Source organism: Hippocampus guttulatus, chromosome 5, assembly GCF_054856545.1.
Source record: "Hippocampus guttulatus isolate MCC_2025c chromosome 5, RoL_Hgut_1.0, whole genome shotgun sequence".
NCBI classification, from domain to species: domain Eukaryota; kingdom Metazoa; phylum Chordata; class Actinopteri; order Syngnathiformes; family Syngnathidae; genus Hippocampus; species Hippocampus guttulatus.
The window spans coordinates 15,651,839-15,669,715 of NC_141265.1; the positions used below are offsets into that span (position 1 = coordinate 15,651,839).

At 42.8% G+C, this 17,877-nt stretch overlaps 2 protein-coding genes and 1 long non-coding RNA gene across 3 annotated transcripts; all 3 read right to left on the reverse strand.

The window, feature by feature from the left end:
* Nucleotides 1–4,153: 4,153 nt before the first annotated feature.
* On the reverse strand, nucleotides 4,154–9,891 carry rgs7bpa (regulator of G protein signaling 7 binding protein a). The gene is made up of 6 exons (XM_086112467.1): nucleotides 9,688–9,891; nucleotides 7,150–7,316; nucleotides 6,569–6,693; nucleotides 6,267–6,411; nucleotides 5,817–5,887; nucleotides 4,154–5,187 (listed from the first exon to the last, which is right to left on the reverse strand). Exons 1-6 carry the CDS (start codon nucleotides 9,835–9,837, stop codon nucleotides 5,096–5,098), a joined length of 750 nt encoding a protein of 249 aa, XP_085968593.1. The 5' UTR covers nucleotides 9,838–9,891; the 3' UTR covers nucleotides 4,154–5,095.
* Nucleotides 7,333–9,061, reverse strand: LOC147205245 (uncharacterized). The gene is made up of 3 exons (XR_015101036.1): nucleotides 8,415–9,061; nucleotides 8,248–8,343; nucleotides 7,333–8,172 (listed from the first exon to the last, which is right to left on the reverse strand). It is a non-coding gene; the product is annotated as an uncharacterized LOC147205245 (long non-coding RNA).
* A 1,655-nt stretch (nucleotides 9,892–11,546) lies between the features above and the next one.
* On the reverse strand, nucleotides 11,547–17,377 carry rnf180a (ring finger protein 180a). The gene is made up of 4 exons (XM_086111520.1): nucleotides 16,500–17,377; nucleotides 13,903–14,152; nucleotides 12,482–12,607; nucleotides 11,547–11,903 (listed from the first exon to the last, which is right to left on the reverse strand). The coding sequence occupies exons 1-4, from the start codon at nucleotides 17,172–17,174 to the stop codon at nucleotides 11,695–11,697; spliced, it is 1,260 nt and encodes a 419-aa protein (XP_085967646.1). The 5' UTR covers nucleotides 17,175–17,377; the 3' UTR covers nucleotides 11,547–11,694.
* Between the last annotated feature and the right edge of the window lie 500 nt (nucleotides 17,378–17,877).

Genomic DNA, 17,877 nt, shown 5'->3' on the forward strand with positions numbered 1-17,877 from the left:
ACTATACATGGTCGTTTTTTTTCGGCTAAAAATTTCATCCAAAAATGCCTTACTATATATACATGGTCGGTTTTTTTTCTGGTAAAAACGCCTTACTACACACGGTTGTTTTTTTTCGGCTCACACTGCCTTATTGTACATGGTAGTTTTTTTCGTTGAAAAACACCTTATTATACATGTCGTTTTTTTTGTCCAAATACGGCTAACTATACGTTGTCATTTTTTTCGGCTAAAAGCATCTTACTATACGTGGTCGTTTTTTTCGGCTAAAAACACCTTACTATACGTGGTCCTTTTTTTTCCAGCTAAAAACGCCTTACTATACATGATCGTTTTTTTCAGCTAAAAGCGCCTTGGTAGTTTTTTTCGGCTAAAAACACCTTACTATACATGGTCGTTTTTTTGGGCTAAAAACGCCTTATTATATATACATGGTCGTTTTTTTTTTTTTTTGTTAAAACGCCTTACTATTCATGGTCGTTTTTTTCGGCTAAAAACGCGTTACTATACATGGTGGGGTTTTTTCGTCGAAAAACGCCTTACTACACTTTTCGTTTTTTTTCGTCTAAAAATGGCTCATCGTTCACTTCAAAGAGCCGGCTCTTTGTACCGGCTCATTCGCGACCGACTTGTGAAAATACAATACAATACAATACATGCAGATTTATATAGCGCTTTCACAACAGCGACAGCTGTAACAAAGCGCTTCACAAAACAGTTAACATAAAGTAAAATAATAAACACAACACATAACATAAAACACGGACAGTCGTGCAGTCCTAACCACTTCTCCGTCACACGCTTTGTTGTTTGAAAATGTAGGTGATCGAACAGTCAGAGGTGCTGCCAAAGAGAACCCTTTCTGCACTGAAATACAATGAAATTAATTTTGATTCCGTTTGCTGCAATTCAAACCGTATACTTCATACTTGACCATAAAGTTAATTTAAAACTTAGTACCTCAATTCAAAAACAAAATCTGACGTTGAAAAAAAACGTTGTTTTGTATTTTCAAGATTGAATAATAAAATAAACAGAATTTAATTTTCAGTGAGGATCAAATAGTTTCAAAGAAAAAAAAGTATATCGTTTCAAATTCAGATTGTACAATTCAGATTCAGTTATTCAATATGATTCAGAGTAAAATATACAAATCCATCCATTATCCAAGCCACTGACCTTCAATTCACGTAATTCAAATTCAGTATAAACTATTTAAAAGTTATTCACGTTTAGTTTTTGGTGGCAAATATTCCGCCCCACAGCGTCACACCTAGTTTAGTTTTGGTTGTAAAGTGTCCTAGAGTGTCTTGAAAGACGCTTATAAATGAAATGTATTATTATTATTATTATTATTATTATTATAAGAAATTTCAGGGGTTATTTTTGAGATAAGAAAAGAAAACCTTTATTAGTCTCGCAATGGAGAAATTCCCAATTCACAGCAGCAAAGTTATGAAAGGAAGAAGTAGAACAACAAAATCTAGGAGCTGCTGGAAAGGCAGCCACTCTCGCGGCGCCATTTTGAAGTCAAAATAACAAAAATAACACAACACAACACATAGGACACAGACAGTCGTGCAATCTTCACCACTTTTCTGCATACACTTTGTTGTCTGAAGCAGTTCTAGATGAAAGAGGAGAGGATCAAAGTGTCCTTTCTCCAGTGGATCAGAGACGTCATGCTGAAAATGTGCACACGTCTGCTACAAGCTAAGTTTTGAAAGCAAACACGAATCTGTAGCGTCCATTGACGAAAAGAGATTAGTTCACTTCTCCTGTCCCACGTAATCCGCTTCAAACTCCAAGCCGCGACTCCCAGTTCCAAATCCGCATCGGCGCTCCGCGCTAACGCTCTTTTCTTCTCATCGTCGGCTCCTCAAGACTGACATCCATCCAGCCGCAGACCGTTCAACAGCATCGATCTCTCCGCTGAACAAAGCGGGGCTGTGAAAAATGCTGCCCATTACAGGCGCAAGACACAAGCGCCCCGGACTGTCCAGCAACGACAGTCAAATGGCGCCGACATTCCTCCCAGTCAAAAACAATGCTGGTATACCCATGCTGCCGAGAAGGCGCAACCACCGAGCACAGAGTCTCCTCCTTGATGAATGTCGTGGCCAAAAAATGCTGAAAAAAGTCCACATCAGGTCCACACGACGTAAACAACACAAAGTGACAAAACAAACACAAAAACAACAAAAAAAAGCAAGGCTCATGGGAGCACTTGCTGACGGCTGCCTACTCGGGCGCCATCTTGACTTCAAAGATTTTTACTGACCCTTCATTGTTCATGACATGTACAAATGTTTGTTTTCCTAACACACTGTCCATTCTTGTTTTCTTACAGTTCTTACAGCCGCTGTGAGACCTAACAGCCTAACATCTTGGGCCTCAGACCAGGAAATTGATGTCACAATCAAAAGATGGCTACATCTGGCTCCTGATTGGGATGGTGACAGGAAGGAGAGCATGAGAAGAAAAGAGGACATGGAGAGCGCAACAATTTAATGGACAGAAAAATAACGTTTAAGAGTAAGCTGCATCCCAATTTGGACTTTGTGTTCACTGTAAAATAAAGAAAAGTGCATTTTTCCAGTGTATGTGGAGTTATATGTGAGGTTCACAAATTATGACAATAAACATATTTTTATAACAGTCGTTTTTGAGACTTTTTTTTTAATGTGGGTCAAATATGGCTCATGAAAGATGTGGCTTAGTTGAGGTTGAATTCAGGCTGATATCAGGAACCTGTTCTGGCCCAGTGTCGGGCCGGAGTAGGGCCAGATATGGTTTTACAATGCGGCTCAGATCTGGGCCGAATGCGGCCCACATCATGGATGCCAGACGTGGGCCACTGCAGGACCGTCATTCATTAAGGTATGTGGGCCGAGTGTACGTGCCGTGTCTGCCCCAGAGCTGGGCCAGACCAATTTTGCTGACTGGGTTACTCATTAAATGAAAGTGAAATTGTAAAAAGCTTTCTTGAAACTGCTTGAATTAATGTCATGGCAAAATGTGTGCGTAAAAGCAATGTGAGTTAATTCTAAATCTCTATTGCCCTCCTGTGTTTGCGACAGTAAATCACATCTCAGGATCCTTGTCAAAATTATTGGGATGACAGTACTGTAACGCATTCGTGACTGGGAGATTTTGATATCTTTCATCTTGAAGTCAAATACCTGCGGGGGAATGAATCAGTCATAAAATGAAAGCGTATGGCATACTTTGTAAATTACTATCTGCACATCATTGTCTAATTCAGGGGTCACCAACCTTTTTTGAAAATGAGAGCTACTTATTGGGTGATGATTACTGTGAAGAACTGATACAAACATTGAGAAATAATTTGCTCAGCTTAAATTATGTTTCTATAAATAATAAATGAGACTCAGTTATATGAAGACAATCATGTTCATAATTTTTCGCAATAATTAGGGAAAAGTAAATATCATATTCAAACAACCAATTTCTAGAAAGGACCATTCGCGCTCACACTCACACTTGGAGACAAATTAGACTCTAAATTTAACAATCTAAATTTTGGAATGTTCCATTAACCTGCCACACATGCGGTGCCTCCACAAGAACCCCAAGTTAGCAGCAGACAGCGCCTGCAAGTGGTCGCAGCGCAACATTACATCAATAGTCACACATGTTACTAAGAGTAAAGCAGTTAGACTTAAATCTTGATTTGTCTCCACCCACTGCAGGTTCCAGGGTAAAATAATGAACTCGACAGGTGATTTCCATAACAAAAGTTTTATTAACAATGTAAAATGATCTACATCATCCTCGTGTACTTCCAAGGGGCCCAAAGCAGCAACAACAACAATCGTCCACAAGGTGGCGCCATGCTGAGCAACAACCAAGAACAGGCCAACTTACTCAGAGGGCAGGAAGTGTATATACAAGTCGTAAAATACATTGCGTGTGTTTGTGTGTCTGTGTGTCTTTGTGTGTGTGTCTGTGTGTGTGAGTGTCTGTGTGCGCGTGTAAATAAAGTTCTCTCTCTCCGTTGCATCAAACAGTATACAGTATTGCACTTTGAAGTTGTCAAGTTAAGATATCGATTTATCTTTCATGGAAGACTAAATCAAGAACAGGCAGAAGGACAAAACAAGAAACTACTGAAGGGGACTACACATTGAAATGACTTCCTTGCCATCCTGAAACATTCAGGAGGCCTTTATTCAACATGTTGTTTCGGACATAACAAACATTTACATCCCTTCTGTTATATTGTGGGTCGATTTGATCCGTTTGAAAATGAAATAATAAACACTGGCATTTTGTAGTTATATTTTAAAAAAGCATAGTAAAATAACAACACAAAAAACAATGTCAAGAAATATATTGGTTTTAGAAAGTGTAATGAAGCCGTTCGTCTGACACACGCACACACAAACTCACACAACCACACTGTGGTACATTTGTGTGACAGTGTGCCTTTAAGAGGGCGTGGCAAAGTGAGATAGGGATGTGAGTTTCTACTCCGTGTTCCTTGAGAGTGTTTTCATTTTATATTTGTATGATTGACTGAAAGTGTGCTGGCCATTGATGGTCTTTCTTCTTTTGCCTTCGCTAGAAGTTGTGAGGTAATAAAAATTGTAGCTTGTGACGTAAAGCGAAACATCGGCCAAGTGACAGCTCATTGCGCGAAAAATTCTTAAATTGGCGCACTTGTAAGTCCAATGTATTTAAAAAATGTGAACAAAAAGGGGATACAGCTGTGCTTTTGCTCATTTCTTCTTTTAATTAAATATGTTTGCATTTTTAAAAATGGATTCTTTCAATACCTAAACACGTAGTGGCTCACTTTGACCATAACACACAAAAAAAAGACATAACAGGAGGGTTAAAAAAATTGTGTTTCTTGTGCGCATGAACACGTTTTCTATTTTACAATTAACAGTGGACAACTGGCTCCATTGACCCAAAACTATGGGAATGTGTTGCCATTTATTTTCTGTAGAATAAAAATCCAACAATGGGCAGGCAGCCTTGCTATTTATTTTGGTGTGTGTTGAAAAATGGCAGTAGTGGAGGACGGAACAGGGCAATGTTGTCTCTTGATGTTGTTTTTGTTGATACCTCAGCTCGTTATCAAACAACAGAGGCCAAAGAAACGTCTCTTCCTCTGTCGGATCAGCGGGTAGGGAGACAGGTTCAGCAAACTGCTGTCGTCTAGAAGTCACAAGAACACAGAGAAAGTACTTGACACACATTTTTATTTCACAATGTTTCTGAAATTGTATCTACATATGCAGTAAATCCCCCTCTACTGCGGGCGTTACATTGTAGACCATCCTTGTATTAATGAAATCTGCGATATAATTAAATAATCACCTGGTATGCATCATTTATAGCACTTAATTTTCGAGGTCTTCAATGCATTTCAAAAGAATTAAAAAACATTTAAAAACACTTTAATGTGACGAGGCAGAGCATAAGTCACGGATAGGACAAAAACTGTACAAGAAGTATCAGTACCGAACACTCTTGTCACTCACACTTTGTGTTTACAGTAAACAAATCACATTTTCCCCCCAACTAACAAACTTATCATCTCACAATATACTGTACATCAATAATCATGCTAAGAAATTTACATTTTAAAATGAAATTAGAGCCATTGCTTTCTGTAGGCATAAAATGCAGGATGGGAGAGGATTGAGAAAATCTCTCTCATCTCTTCAGTAAAAGGAAACCTGAAACAATTCCCGCTATACTGTGTTGAAAGTTTTTAACAACGTCACTGACATACAGTTGACTATGATAAATCTTTACTCATCCAACCCCGAGTCCGAACACACCTTGGTTCTTCAGTGGTAAAGGCATCGTCTCCCTGAGTTTACTGAGAAGGTTCTTCATTTCCCTCATGTCCCTGCAACAAATAAAATAAAAAAGAAATCGATATTGTACTTTTCATGTTGCATATTAAGTGTCTATTTTGGCATCACATTTGCTTAAAAAATGCTAATCTTCTTCAATTTTTTTTGTGCCAGACATTACTTTGTGCAAACATTGTTCTTTAACAAATGCCTTTACATAATTTGAAAAATAATTGTCTTCATATAATTTGCACAATAGTTGCACTGTATCCCGAAATATTTGGTTGTCTTTATTTTACATTGTTTCTCATATAAGTCAGTTTGTTGATAATATATAAATAGGGGGCAATCTCAAGTTAATCGTTGTATGAGGTGTTTGGGTGGATATTAACCACTCAATTGAACGATAAAGCATCTACGCCGTGGACCTACTTTTCAATGTTTGCTATGTCCGTGGCCACCAGCCATGTGAGTGGAGGGCCCTCGCTGGGCGACGAGGAGGTGTCCTCAAGGATGGGGACGTCTGAGTTCTCCTCGGCCTTTCTGTCCACTGATGGCAGGCTACAGGGATCTTTGCCTGGCACCACAGAGTCAGAGAAAGACACCATATGTGTTCCCAATATCAAAGAAAATGTCCTTTGCTAAAAAAAAAAACAAAAAAACAATGTATCCCTGCTTCAGGATCACCAAAATGGCTGAGAAGTGTGTGTGCGTGTGTGTGTGTGTGTGTTTACTTTTCCTGTGCAGGGAGCCCAGCAAGCAGAAGGACTTGAGCATCTCGGTGATGAACATCTCCAAACAGCACTGCAGCTGGATGAAAAGCCTGCAGATCTCTGGGTGAATCTCGCCATCCTCTGGCCTGTAGCCCATAGCAAAGGGATGAGTGATTCCAGAAAGGGGACTGCATTACTCTCGCGTCAACCAAACATAAAATGGACAAATTAACAGCAGAGTTTCTCCTTCATTTTTGTTTGATGATATTGTCCATCTTTGAGTTTGCTTAGCTTGCCGAGGACCAGTAATGAAAAGCGCTGACATTAAAAAAAACAAACATCAAGTGTGATTTATTTACCCGCTGCCCCCCCCATCACCGGCTTTTATGACAGTCTGCAACAGCTTCGCACACACTTCAATTTACAGCAGATGATAACTGAGTGAGCGCTAAATCACCCAAAGTGAAAGCGTCGAGTGGCATTTGCCGCACACAAATCTGTATTGTGTACTCATCAACATTGAATAGGAATTTTTTTTTCAGTTACACTCCTCAAACAAATACCTCCCTGTAATAATTAACGATAAATATGATAACTCTCACCCTGCTATCAAGGTGAGACTGTGGTGTGCCGCCCTGGCCATCTCGCAGCCTTTGGTTTGAGTCCTCTGCATGTCGCCACGCAAATTGGGCCAGTCGACGGTGATCTCGCCGATGGAGATGACCAGTTCTCGGTACAGCGCCACCAGCGTGTTGAACTCTTGCACGATCTGCGTTGCAATCACATAACAGTGAACAAGAGCTGTATTAAAAAAAGAAAAGAATGCTCAGCGTTAAACTCTAAATGCATGGTTGTAGACCATATCAGTGTATTCCATCTGGCATTTTAATTTGTTTTCAGGGTTACAAAAATACAAGTGGATGAGAGCACTCCGCAGCGCCACTCTGTGGGGAAATAGGTACATTACAATTGGACTACAGTAAAGTACAGTAAACATTCCCTAGTACGGACTCGTGTTTGCGCTGTCCAATTTGTCCTGATAACAGAAATTCCTCATTTGGGAAATGAGCATGGTACATGTCCTTTATGAACCTGCAAGTATGTTGACAAAATGCACGTGTAACAACACAATCAATAAAATACAAAAATGTACTGTCCAAAACTGTTTATATAACAAAAACTGCAATACAGGTGTATCAAAAAAAAATCAAAACAGTAAAATACGTACAGTATTTTAATGTTTATTTTTTTCTGTGTTGGGGAAAAAATGTGTATTTTGGATTGTTTTGTTGGATGCATTCTTTGGTCTATGACAATGTTTGCCTGCGTGTCATACAGTTTTCTTGCTAGTTGCAAGTAACTGTCCCGTTGATCACCGATGTCTGGTAATTGTTGTGCATACTGAAGGATTTTTGTTGCCATTTGCATTGCTTCCTTGCTGGATGGTGGCTTGTCATCAGGAGTTGAATCGATGCCTTGTTTTTTAAAGTTTCGTAGATTTGCGTCTTTCCGACTCCAAGTGTCTGCTGGATCTTTTTAACTTTGTGTCCAGCCTCGCTCAAACGGATGCATTTCACTCGCTCCGCTCCAGTCATTACAGTTCTTCTACGTTTCGATGCCATGATCTACACAACGTAAGTGAATAAAGTTTAAATCGTTCGCAATTACAGTAAAACGCACGCCAATAAAAAGTCACTTACACGTCTTCGTTTCGAATCTGATGAATGAAAACGGCGAAGCGAACACGTTTCTTCGGTCGTGTCGAGTGGGTGCTGCTTTTAAGCTAGTGCCGCGTTCTCCAGGACGTAAGTGAATAAAGTTAATATCATTGACAATGACAGTAAAGCGCACGGCAATAAAAACTCACTTAAACGTCGTCGTTTAGAATCTGATGATCGAAAAACGCGAAGTGAAAATTTTCAGCGTTGTGTCTTTTCCGTTGCATCGGGTGGGCGTTGCGTGTATTTAAGCTCCCGCGGCATTATGCCTCCATCCGGGTTAGTGGAATTTCCGCCTACGCAAGTTCCGGTACACGTAATATCGTAGTCAAATGCATGTTAATGCATAGGTTTTTATTACGGGTGAAGGATATTCCTTTTCATAGAATTCCGGGGATGGGAATATTTACTGTACACGTAAAACTCCACTGTGAATTGTTTTGTGTTTGCGAATGAATTAAGAGGGGGAAAAAAAAGAAATACATTGCAGCCAAGTAAAATAAAACCATGTTATTTCTTGCTCCAACTTTTGCCTGGATCTTTAGCAGACTATGCAGGTGCAACTAGACTTGGAACGACATGTCCTATCTCATTGTTCTGAATAGCGCATGACATTTTCAAAAGAATAAATAAACAAAATTTCAAATAAAATAAAACGAATGGTCAAATACAATCACCAATGAAACAAACAAAGCAGCCAGACAATGCACATCTTTAAAATAAATGCAAATATACAAAACATCATAATTTAAAAAAAACAATATAATAAGTGGAAAAATAATCATAAATAATTATTATAATTATTATTAAACAACTCAATTAATTAATTAAAAAACATCAACTACAATAACATTTTAACGTACATGCAAAACGACCATGCATGTTGAAAAATAGTGGCTTTTTTATTAAATATAGCACAGCATGAGTCAGATTTTTTTAAGTCGCAATCAAATAGCTCAGAGGTTGCTTTAATGACTGTGTTGATAATCGATCGTGGTACGTTGACTTTGCACCACTTCAGACCCCCCCCCCCCCCCCGCTCCCCACTCCCGAAAAAGACAACTGCTCGACTTGCGTGCAGCCTCTGCAGAGCGTTCATTGTACGCAGCCTTACACGACGTTCACTTGACATGCTTCACATGTCTTACACATCACATCATCATCATCAGGGAGATGGGCAATCATTCATGCAGTTTTGGAGAGCGACCCTCCCTCCCTTCAACTCCATCTAAATAAATAAATAAATACATAACACCACTGCACCACCCTGACCCACTACAATAAACGCACATTCTAATGCAGTACGTCACGCATGCTGCGATTTGTGGTCATACGTGTCATGTGCATGAGCGTGCAGGATGCACAAAGAGGAGGACGAGCCCGACGGTGCACGGGATAGACGCGTGTACGTCCGCTACCTACCATCCTGCATTCGGCCACGGCGCGCTGGGCTCTGCGGCTGCTCTCCGTGCTCTCCCGCCGCTGGGGGTCTCGGTAGAGGGGCTTGCCGATCTGGAAGATGGTCCCGGCCGATCTGGGGCGGTTTTTGCGCCCATTCGATGCAGAACTCATGCATACACACCCACTAATAAAACGGTCCTGATACGGAACGATTTCTCCGGTCTGCTTCGCCCCTACCCCCCCTCACCACCACCACCTTTCTCCCCCTCCTCTTCTCAACTCTTCACCGTCCTCTTTCTATACTCTTGTCTCGAACCTGTCTTATGGCTGCCTGTCGGTTGTCCTTTCAGACCCCACCTCCCGAGAGCGGGGCCAGTTCTGCTCCCGGATGAGAACGGGCGATGAGGATGAAGAAGCGGAGGATGCGCGCCTCTTCTCTGCATCAAGTCACCTTCACTCCCGCGGCAGGCAGCTCACAAGCGGGCTCCTCGCTTCATCTCCTACTCACGCATCATCCAGCGCAACGCGTCCATATCTTGTGCTTTGCACCGAGCACCGCTGGCAGAGGCGGCCGATAAGCATCTGCTGCCTCTTCGCAGCATTGAAGGCTGCAAACGTCACCGCCTAATATTTTTCGGGGGAGGAGGGGGGGGGGGGGGTTGCACTTTGGCGTGCAAATCTGCACATTCATTCACAAATCCCCCCCCCCCCCCCCTTCCTCAGTTCCTCCTCTTGTAACCTTGGAGGAGCGTTTTGTAGCAGGCTGCATGGGGGGAGGACAGTGAAACATTACAACCCCCCCAAGCAAATTACAGTTTTATCCCTCCCACACACTTTCCCCACCGCACCCCCGCCCTCTGATGTGAAATAAATGTAAGTGCATATATGTAAAAACTAGAACTCAGATTCACACCCAAAATTCACTATTTCTTTACCTGAAATCAACTGAAATGGGTTCTGAATTGTACTTTTGCTCCAAAAACATGTCATAGTTTGAAAACATTAACAAATCCAATTTCATCCTATTGGCTGTTTTCCTATAAAGTACTTTCACTATATCGTTTCAAGGACTATGCTACTCACTAGCTGATTATAGTGGGAATGTGAGGAGCCATTTGGATTGACAGCAAATCAAGTAGGCTGTGTTCACACCCACAACAGCGCAAAATGCCCGTTTTAATCTGTAGCATGCCACATGTGCCTGCAAAAATGCCAACCTAGTCAAGCCAGCGTGCCTCCTGGCAGATTTAGACCGCGCCACGTGCTAGACTTGCACTGGGCACAAAACTAGAGCCCTTGTTCAGAATAAAGTAGCATGGTGCCCTATGGCTTAGCGCATCTGTCTCCCAGTTGAGGTCTTCTTGGGTTCAAATCAGAGTGGAATTTTCCATGTTCCATATGGTTTCTTCCTGTATTCCAAAAACATTACTGAAGGGTGAATGTGAATGCTTGTTTTCAAAATATTTTGTGCATAATTTCTCCATTGCGAGACTAATAAAGGGTTTTGTATCTTATCTTATCTTATAATTAAACAAGGCTGGCAAATTCATTATTGTGAATTGAGAGATCATCATTTTTTCAGTATACTTTTTTTTGGTTGTTTTTTTTGGGGTGTACCGTAAGATTTTCTAATGTTGTTCTATCAATAAAGGTTTGGAAGCGTTGTCGTCGAAACCACCGCAATCATTGCAAGGGCAGTTATCAATGAACAACTCTCTCGCAGTCGACATGCATGTGCAAGTGTACTTAATATTATGTCTCCTTCTATTTTAATGGCTATGAATCATGCGTTTTCTATGCTTCTGATCAACCCCCCGCCATTGAGGCACAGAACATGTTGTTTATCATCTGGAACACAGAGAACATTGGATGCCCAAATGTGCCTCCCTTTCAATCGTTTATTAATGGCTGATAACAAGCTGACACTGCCGCTGTTTTCCCTCCACTCAACATCCCACCTGCTTGTCTCCACAGTAAAGCAAACGGCATATACCTATCATCATCATCATCATCATCACCACCAGGCTGTCAAAAAGAGGGGAAAAAGAGGTAACAGAGGATGCAAAATATGAAGAAGCCAACAATCCAGTTGACAGAGTAAATGTAGATGATGACCATATCCATGTCAATATGCCAGCTGCGGGTGTTGTCGTCAAAGTCCAATGCGCTCAGATGGAAACCGCCTCCCGTGTGGGGCAACTGATGCTGCGCGCCGGGACTGGATGGCCTCCTGAAACCTGGATGGCGGAGGACAAATTTTATTTGCTCACCTCTGGTTGTTTTTAGCATGCCACCGCTCACTTGTGCGCTCAGGGTAGGCAAGTAAGGCGGTGCTCGCCAGTCATGAACTAAGAATGAAGCTAGGCCACCTCCATTTCTTACATCCATCCATCCATTTTCTGATCCACTTATCCCCACAAGGGTCGCGGGGCATGCTGGAGCCTATCCCAGCTGTCTTCGGGAAGTAGGCGGAGTACACCCTGAACTGTTTGCCAGCCAGTCACAGGTGGCAAGCCAATATTTAACTTATTTAGTTTCCAGCTATTGTCCAAACACTTGAAAAAGAGTGCGTGTGAATGAATGCTTGGTTGGTCGGTGGGTTGCGCCCTGCAGTTGGCCACCTCTCACCCAAAGTCAGCCAGGATAGGCTCTAGCTCACCCTTGACCCAAAGGAGGACAAGAAAATGGATGGATGAATGGAGTTTATGAATGAGTTCTCTTCGGGTTTCCCAGCATTTTTGTTGTTGGTTGACCTTTATGCTCGATTTAGACTGAGATGTTTTTCATACTTTGTGAATTTCATTCAACAGATTACCTCCAAATATTCGGAAGAATTTTCGGCCGCTCGGGAGAGGCCATTTCGCACAACAGGCTTTTTGGAAGTTCTGTTTCCGACATGCGTATTCCTTTGGGAAGAACGTCCTTGCCATTTGGTTTAACTCTGTGGAAGAAAAATCCAAAGACTGTATGAGATATGATTCATTCGGTATACTCCCCCCCCCCCCCCCCCCAAAAAAAGCGTGACGCAGGGCAAGACTCTCATCCTGCCATGTCTGCATGACCTTGCCTCGGCTAATCAACACAAGAACAAAATGACCATCATCACCATCATCATCGTCATCATCATCATCATAATCACCAGAAAGAGTTCTCGCCAGTGCGGTTTCGTTTTCCTTGTGACCGCATCCTCTCTGGATTTTATGGGCGCGGCGGCACACAGAAACAATAAAACGAGCCCGCTGTGGGTCGTCTCATGTCATTACTAATTTACAGATTAGTGTGTGCTGCTGACTAACCACAATATTAGGTACGCCTGTATAACATCTAATGAGATCCAATGCAATGCAAAGATAGCAATAAGGCTCTTTTGTGACAATCAGAGCGGTATTCATTTAAAAAAAAAACAAAGTGGTTTAAATTTGTCGTGGTGTATAGCTCAAAATACCGCGGGTCTATACTCCAAAATGTACACTTTGTTTTTGACCTGATGACACAAAATCTCCACCATCAAACGTTGTAGAGGGGAGAACAGAACACTACATTTTGGTGCCTATTTGTATTATGAAGCCGAATTAAAGCCACAGTGAAAAAGTAAAAATCTATTATAATACAAGATAGAGCCTTAGTATGAGAGGAAAATCCAACCATCCATTTTCTGATCCGCTTTATCCTCACAAGGGTCGCAGGGTGTGCTGGAGCCCATCCCAGCTGTCTTCGAGCAGTAGGTGGGGGACACCCTGAACCGGTTGCCAGCCCATCACAGGGCTCACAGAGATGAACTCACACCGAGGGACAATTTGGAGTGTTCAATCAGCCTACAATGCATGTTTTTCGGAATGTGGGAGGAAACCGGAGTACCCGGAGAAAACCCACGCAGGCACGGGGAGAACATGCAAACACAAGAGGAAAATGTTTGATCGTTTTTAGAAATAAATTGTATATTTTAAATCAAATAGTTGTACGTTTCTCGATTAAAGTGAAATATTTTTGGCAATGTAGTCATACTTTAGAGATTTTTTTAAAATCTGTATTTCTAAAAGGTTTTTTTCCTACTTACAATATAGATGATTTTATTTTATTTTTTAAAAAAGCTGGAATACAGCTGTATGTTTTCGAGAAAAATTCCAGGTGCACCTCATGCACCACGCAAGCCAAAACCACAAGCACTTCTCATCAAAAATCAGATAAATCAACCTCTCTTGAGTTTGTCTCATCTGGTACGCGTTACGGCCTCACCTTTCTGGAAGAAGACGTGCGTGATGATGGTCCTGCAAAGCGGGCAGGGCGTGCTTGCAGGACAGTTCTTGGCCAGCGTCCTCAGGCAAGGTTCGCAGAAGATGTGCTTACACGGCTTACACATGTACGGGCTGAAGTAGATGTCCAAGCACACGGCGCACACGTAACCCTCCTTAGTCACGTCTTCTTTGTCCTCCTCGCTGCCGCTGCTGCTGCCGCCGCCGCTGCTGCTAACACTACCTGCCGAACACTTCGAGAGGAGGAGAGATCAAATGAGTGAAATGAATTGAATTTGTTCGGTGACCAATCATGCTTGTAACAGAAATGACTCATAAAACAAATCAAGTTTCCCCAATGAAATGAAGATCAACTGTCAAGTCACTTTTCGAAAATCCCAAATGACATACAGTATTTAAATGTCACAAGTCATTGAACAAAATAAATTCCATAAAGCATGAAAACGTAATTTCTATTTCATGGATTTGTCATTAGAACCACACATGTTACAATATTTGTACATGTGGACCAGCCTGAACAATTCTCATGCGCTAACCTCGATGTTAAGAGTTGAGTGAGAGCAGTGTTGCGGTGTGTGCATCCGAACACTAGGGGAGCCCTAGAGTAAAATAGGAAGCGAAACAAATCATTTTTTGTTGTCTTGATTTCACCCGAAAATACACAAGAGTCTGAAAGTAAAAGATGAAAAATGTGTAGACCAGCCCAAAAGACCTCTCATGGGCTTACATCGATGCTAACATCAATGTTCAGTGTCAAATCAGGACATTTTCTTGACTGCAGCTTTAAAATGAATTAGAGTCGTTTTGTTTTTCGACAGTCCTTTTTATGTAACATAAATCCCCGGGGTCCTATGATCCCATGTCATATGTATATATATATATATATATATATTTGTATTATTAACCAGAGATTCAACACTCCACCGATGAGGCTTTTAAACCTTTATTATCGAAATATCCTTACTTCTCCTGGGAATCCACACACATAGGCATCCTCTTTTAGTGTGTGGAGGTTGTGTGTCATATACTTTTGAGTTTTCTCTCTATTCGTTGACACCCACGTGCACGAGATAATATGTGTGATTGAAAGGTGCCATGTCAGGTGAGATTTTCGCAGAGCGAGACATTCTGTCGCTAATGCTTTCTCACATCTGGCGCCGTATTAGAGTGTGGGGCAAACAGAAGGGGAGTCAGGTGGAATACACAGTCCTTTAGATGTAGAATTATAGTTTAGAGCATATTCTTAACCTGGTTTTTGCATCTCTTTCTGCAGCACTCCCCCCACAATCTGCGCTTATCTTCCCTTGGGTCATCTGCTCCCGAGAGCCTGCATGCACACACATTTGCTCACACACGCACACAAACACCCCCCACAGAAACAGCTTCCCATTTCCCAAATGACAGCCGTAAGCTCCTCCGGGAAGATGCGCCTGACCTCTTTTGTGCCGACATCTGCCCCTCAAGTCGCCCTCCATCTTCACCTTGAAATAGTGCCACATATAGACAGGTGACACATGTTCACTCCTTACATATGAGCGAAGCAAAGGGTTGCTTCCAGAGTACCGGTAATTACCGCTAGAAAACTCCCGGGGGGGCGGGGGGGGGGGCGAGGAGACCTCGGCAGTGTCGGCCCATCCTCCCAAGGTGTGTCATTAACACGCATGGACCAATGCAATCGCTGGCAACGCACCGTGTAATAACACCCGGACTGCGTGAACTGAATCTTTACCCGTGGGGGAAAACAATGTCAAATAGTTTCAGTTGGGTCAGCAGTGATCCATGTTTTGTTGACAAGTGTCTTTTTACAGTCCGAAGGCTCACATTTCCACCGACCCAACCATTTTTCAAGAGCACTTGGCCTCCTTTGACGTCGATATTTGGGGGCGTGAACTCTACTATGGTCGAGGCGACTTGTATTACAAACCAGTGTAACAATAGTTTTAAGCTAACCGAGTGACTCTCCTTTAAAAAAACAAACAAACCCAGCCCTGAAAACTATGTACCACTTTGAATTAAGGGGCAAAGACAAACCAAACGTAGCAGCCAGGCTTTAAATTGAGCAGTGAGGGCCCTGGACTCCCAGCGGTGGCGTCATCGGTTTGAAGGCAGAATTGTGTTGCTTGGACGCCTTTCATTTTTGACATTGAAAATAAAGCTCCCGCTGCAATTTGCTGAAAAAAACAGAAGCCATCCAAATAATACAAAAGAAGAAGTTCAAGAGGTTGACACTGAAATAGAGAGTGGAAAAACAGAAGCTCAAAATAAGTTGGCAATCAAGGGTCTGTCTTAAGACTATCATGAAAAAAACACATCACAGTTCAAATCGTTTGAAAACCTGCACTATAGTGAGGGAGCCAATGATGAACCAAAACATAGCAGGGAAACACACCGTAGTCGAAACTTCCGCCTACAATTCAACCCGGAGGAAGCTGATCAACCAATGATTTGATTTGGAAACAAATTTTGAAACCAATAAAAGTCAGTTGCCTTCTTTAACTGTCAGATAGGTGTAAAAAGAAGTTGACCTCCGATCGACCGCCGTGTATTCAGCCAATTTGGGGCCTGCTGTCATGTGCATACCTGCTGCTGACTTTGCCTCAGTCGCTCCTTCCTCCTCTGCCTTCTCCTCACACACTTGATTCTCTTCCTCTCCTTCTTGCTCATCTTTCTCTCCAGCAGCGCGGGACAAGATGGGCTTGTCAGGTCCATCACGCCGCCGCCCTCCTGGTCTTCCTCTCCCTTCTCATCCAACTGGCTCGCCTCCCCTTCGTTCATCAAAGTCCGCGACAAGCCTCCAGCCGTGCCCACATCCACCCAGAGGGGGTCTCCGGCTGGACGGCCGGGTGGCCTCACGGCGGTCGTCCCGGATGACGAAGCTCTGTGAGGGCGCCAAGGGATGGGCGATGCGCTTCGAATGAAGGTGAGAGACGGGGGAGGATGCCGATGAAGGGTTTTACTCATGAAGGATCTTCCGCTTGGCACTTCGGTGGACCCATCTGCAGATTCCACGTGATCCGAACCGGAGCTGGACGGGCTCTCCGTGCTTCCACCTTCCCCTGATCCATCGCCAATATTTTCAATACTGATCCTCTTCCTGTGTCTTCCTCTTCTCTCCCAACCTCTTGTGTGACTTCCTTCATCTCCATCTCGTCTGTTCTCGCTGTGGACTTTCCTTCCCGGAAGCGGAGGTCGCAGAAGCTGCTCCACGGGGATCCCGCTCTCATTCTCATCACTGACCCCCACGTGGGTGTTCATGGCTGCACCTATAAGCCCCAACGACGCTCTTCCCTCTTCATCCTCACATTACTCCCGACTTCTTTATCTTCGGGCTGATTTTGATCGCATAGGGGGATGGTTCCAGTGTGCGGCTGGCGAAGCCTGAAGCTCCCCCTGCTCTTGCCCCTCTAAACAGACTGCGATTGAGCCCACTGGGATGTTCCATGTTGTTGTTATAAAAAAAAAAAGTTCCACCACCCTGCCCAGTGCCCTCTTGTTATAATAGAGTACAATAGGATGAGGCCTGCTCGTGGTCCCTTTGTGCGGGCAACACAGTGCAGTGCGGCCACTGCGTGCTCAACATAAGGCGGGGGAGGGGTGGGGGCGACAACGTAGTCGTCATATGCAGTCAGCTTTTTCCCAGCCAGAAGAAAAAGAAGTATGAGATGTGAGTCAACCACCTTTTACTGAAACGGAAACATATCAGGACATTCGATAATTGGGTGAACCAAGCGCGCAGGCGTTTCCCATGGAACTTGAATGCAGCACGAGCATCCTGCTGCTTTTATTAACACTGTAATGAAAAAAAAATCTTATCGTATGCATTGTATACTGATCAGCATTGTATACATGAACCAAGAAAATACTTTGCTCTTCTTTTTTTCCTTTGTCATGTCATTAAAACAGTTTACTTTTCAAATTGGTCTACCGTTCCTCATGTCGGCGGTCAACTTCGACTTCT

What these genes read in the sequence shown, in the direction of transcription:
- rnf180a (XM_086111520.1), bottom strand. Translation starts at nt 17,174, where the DNA reads ATGAACACCCACGTGGGGGTCAGTGATGAGAATGAGAGCGGGATCCCC. An exon ending in TGAGGCAAAGTCAGCAGCAG is followed by an intron (nt 14,153 to 16,499) that starts GTATGCACATGA and finishes CTCCTCTCGAAG; the next exon opens with TGTTCGGCAGGTAGTGTTAG. An exon ending in ATTCTTCCGAATATTTGGAG is followed by an intron (nt 11,904 to 12,481) that starts GTAATCTGTTGA and finishes TCCGCCATCCAG; the next exon opens with GTTTCAGGAGGCCATCCAGT.
- rgs7bpa (XM_086112467.1), bottom strand. Translation starts at nt 9,837, where the DNA reads ATGAGTTCTGCATCGAATGGGCGCAAAAACCGCCCCAGATCGGCCGGG. An exon ending in AGTCTCACCTTGATAGCAGG is followed by an intron (nt 6,694 to 7,149) that starts GTGAGAGTTATC and finishes TATGGGCTACAG; the next exon opens with GCCAGAGGATGGCGAGATTC. An exon ending in GACATAGCAAACATTGAAAA is followed by an intron (nt 5,888 to 6,266) that starts GTAGGTCCACGG and finishes TATTTGTTGCAG; the next exon opens with GGACATGAGGGAAATGAAGA.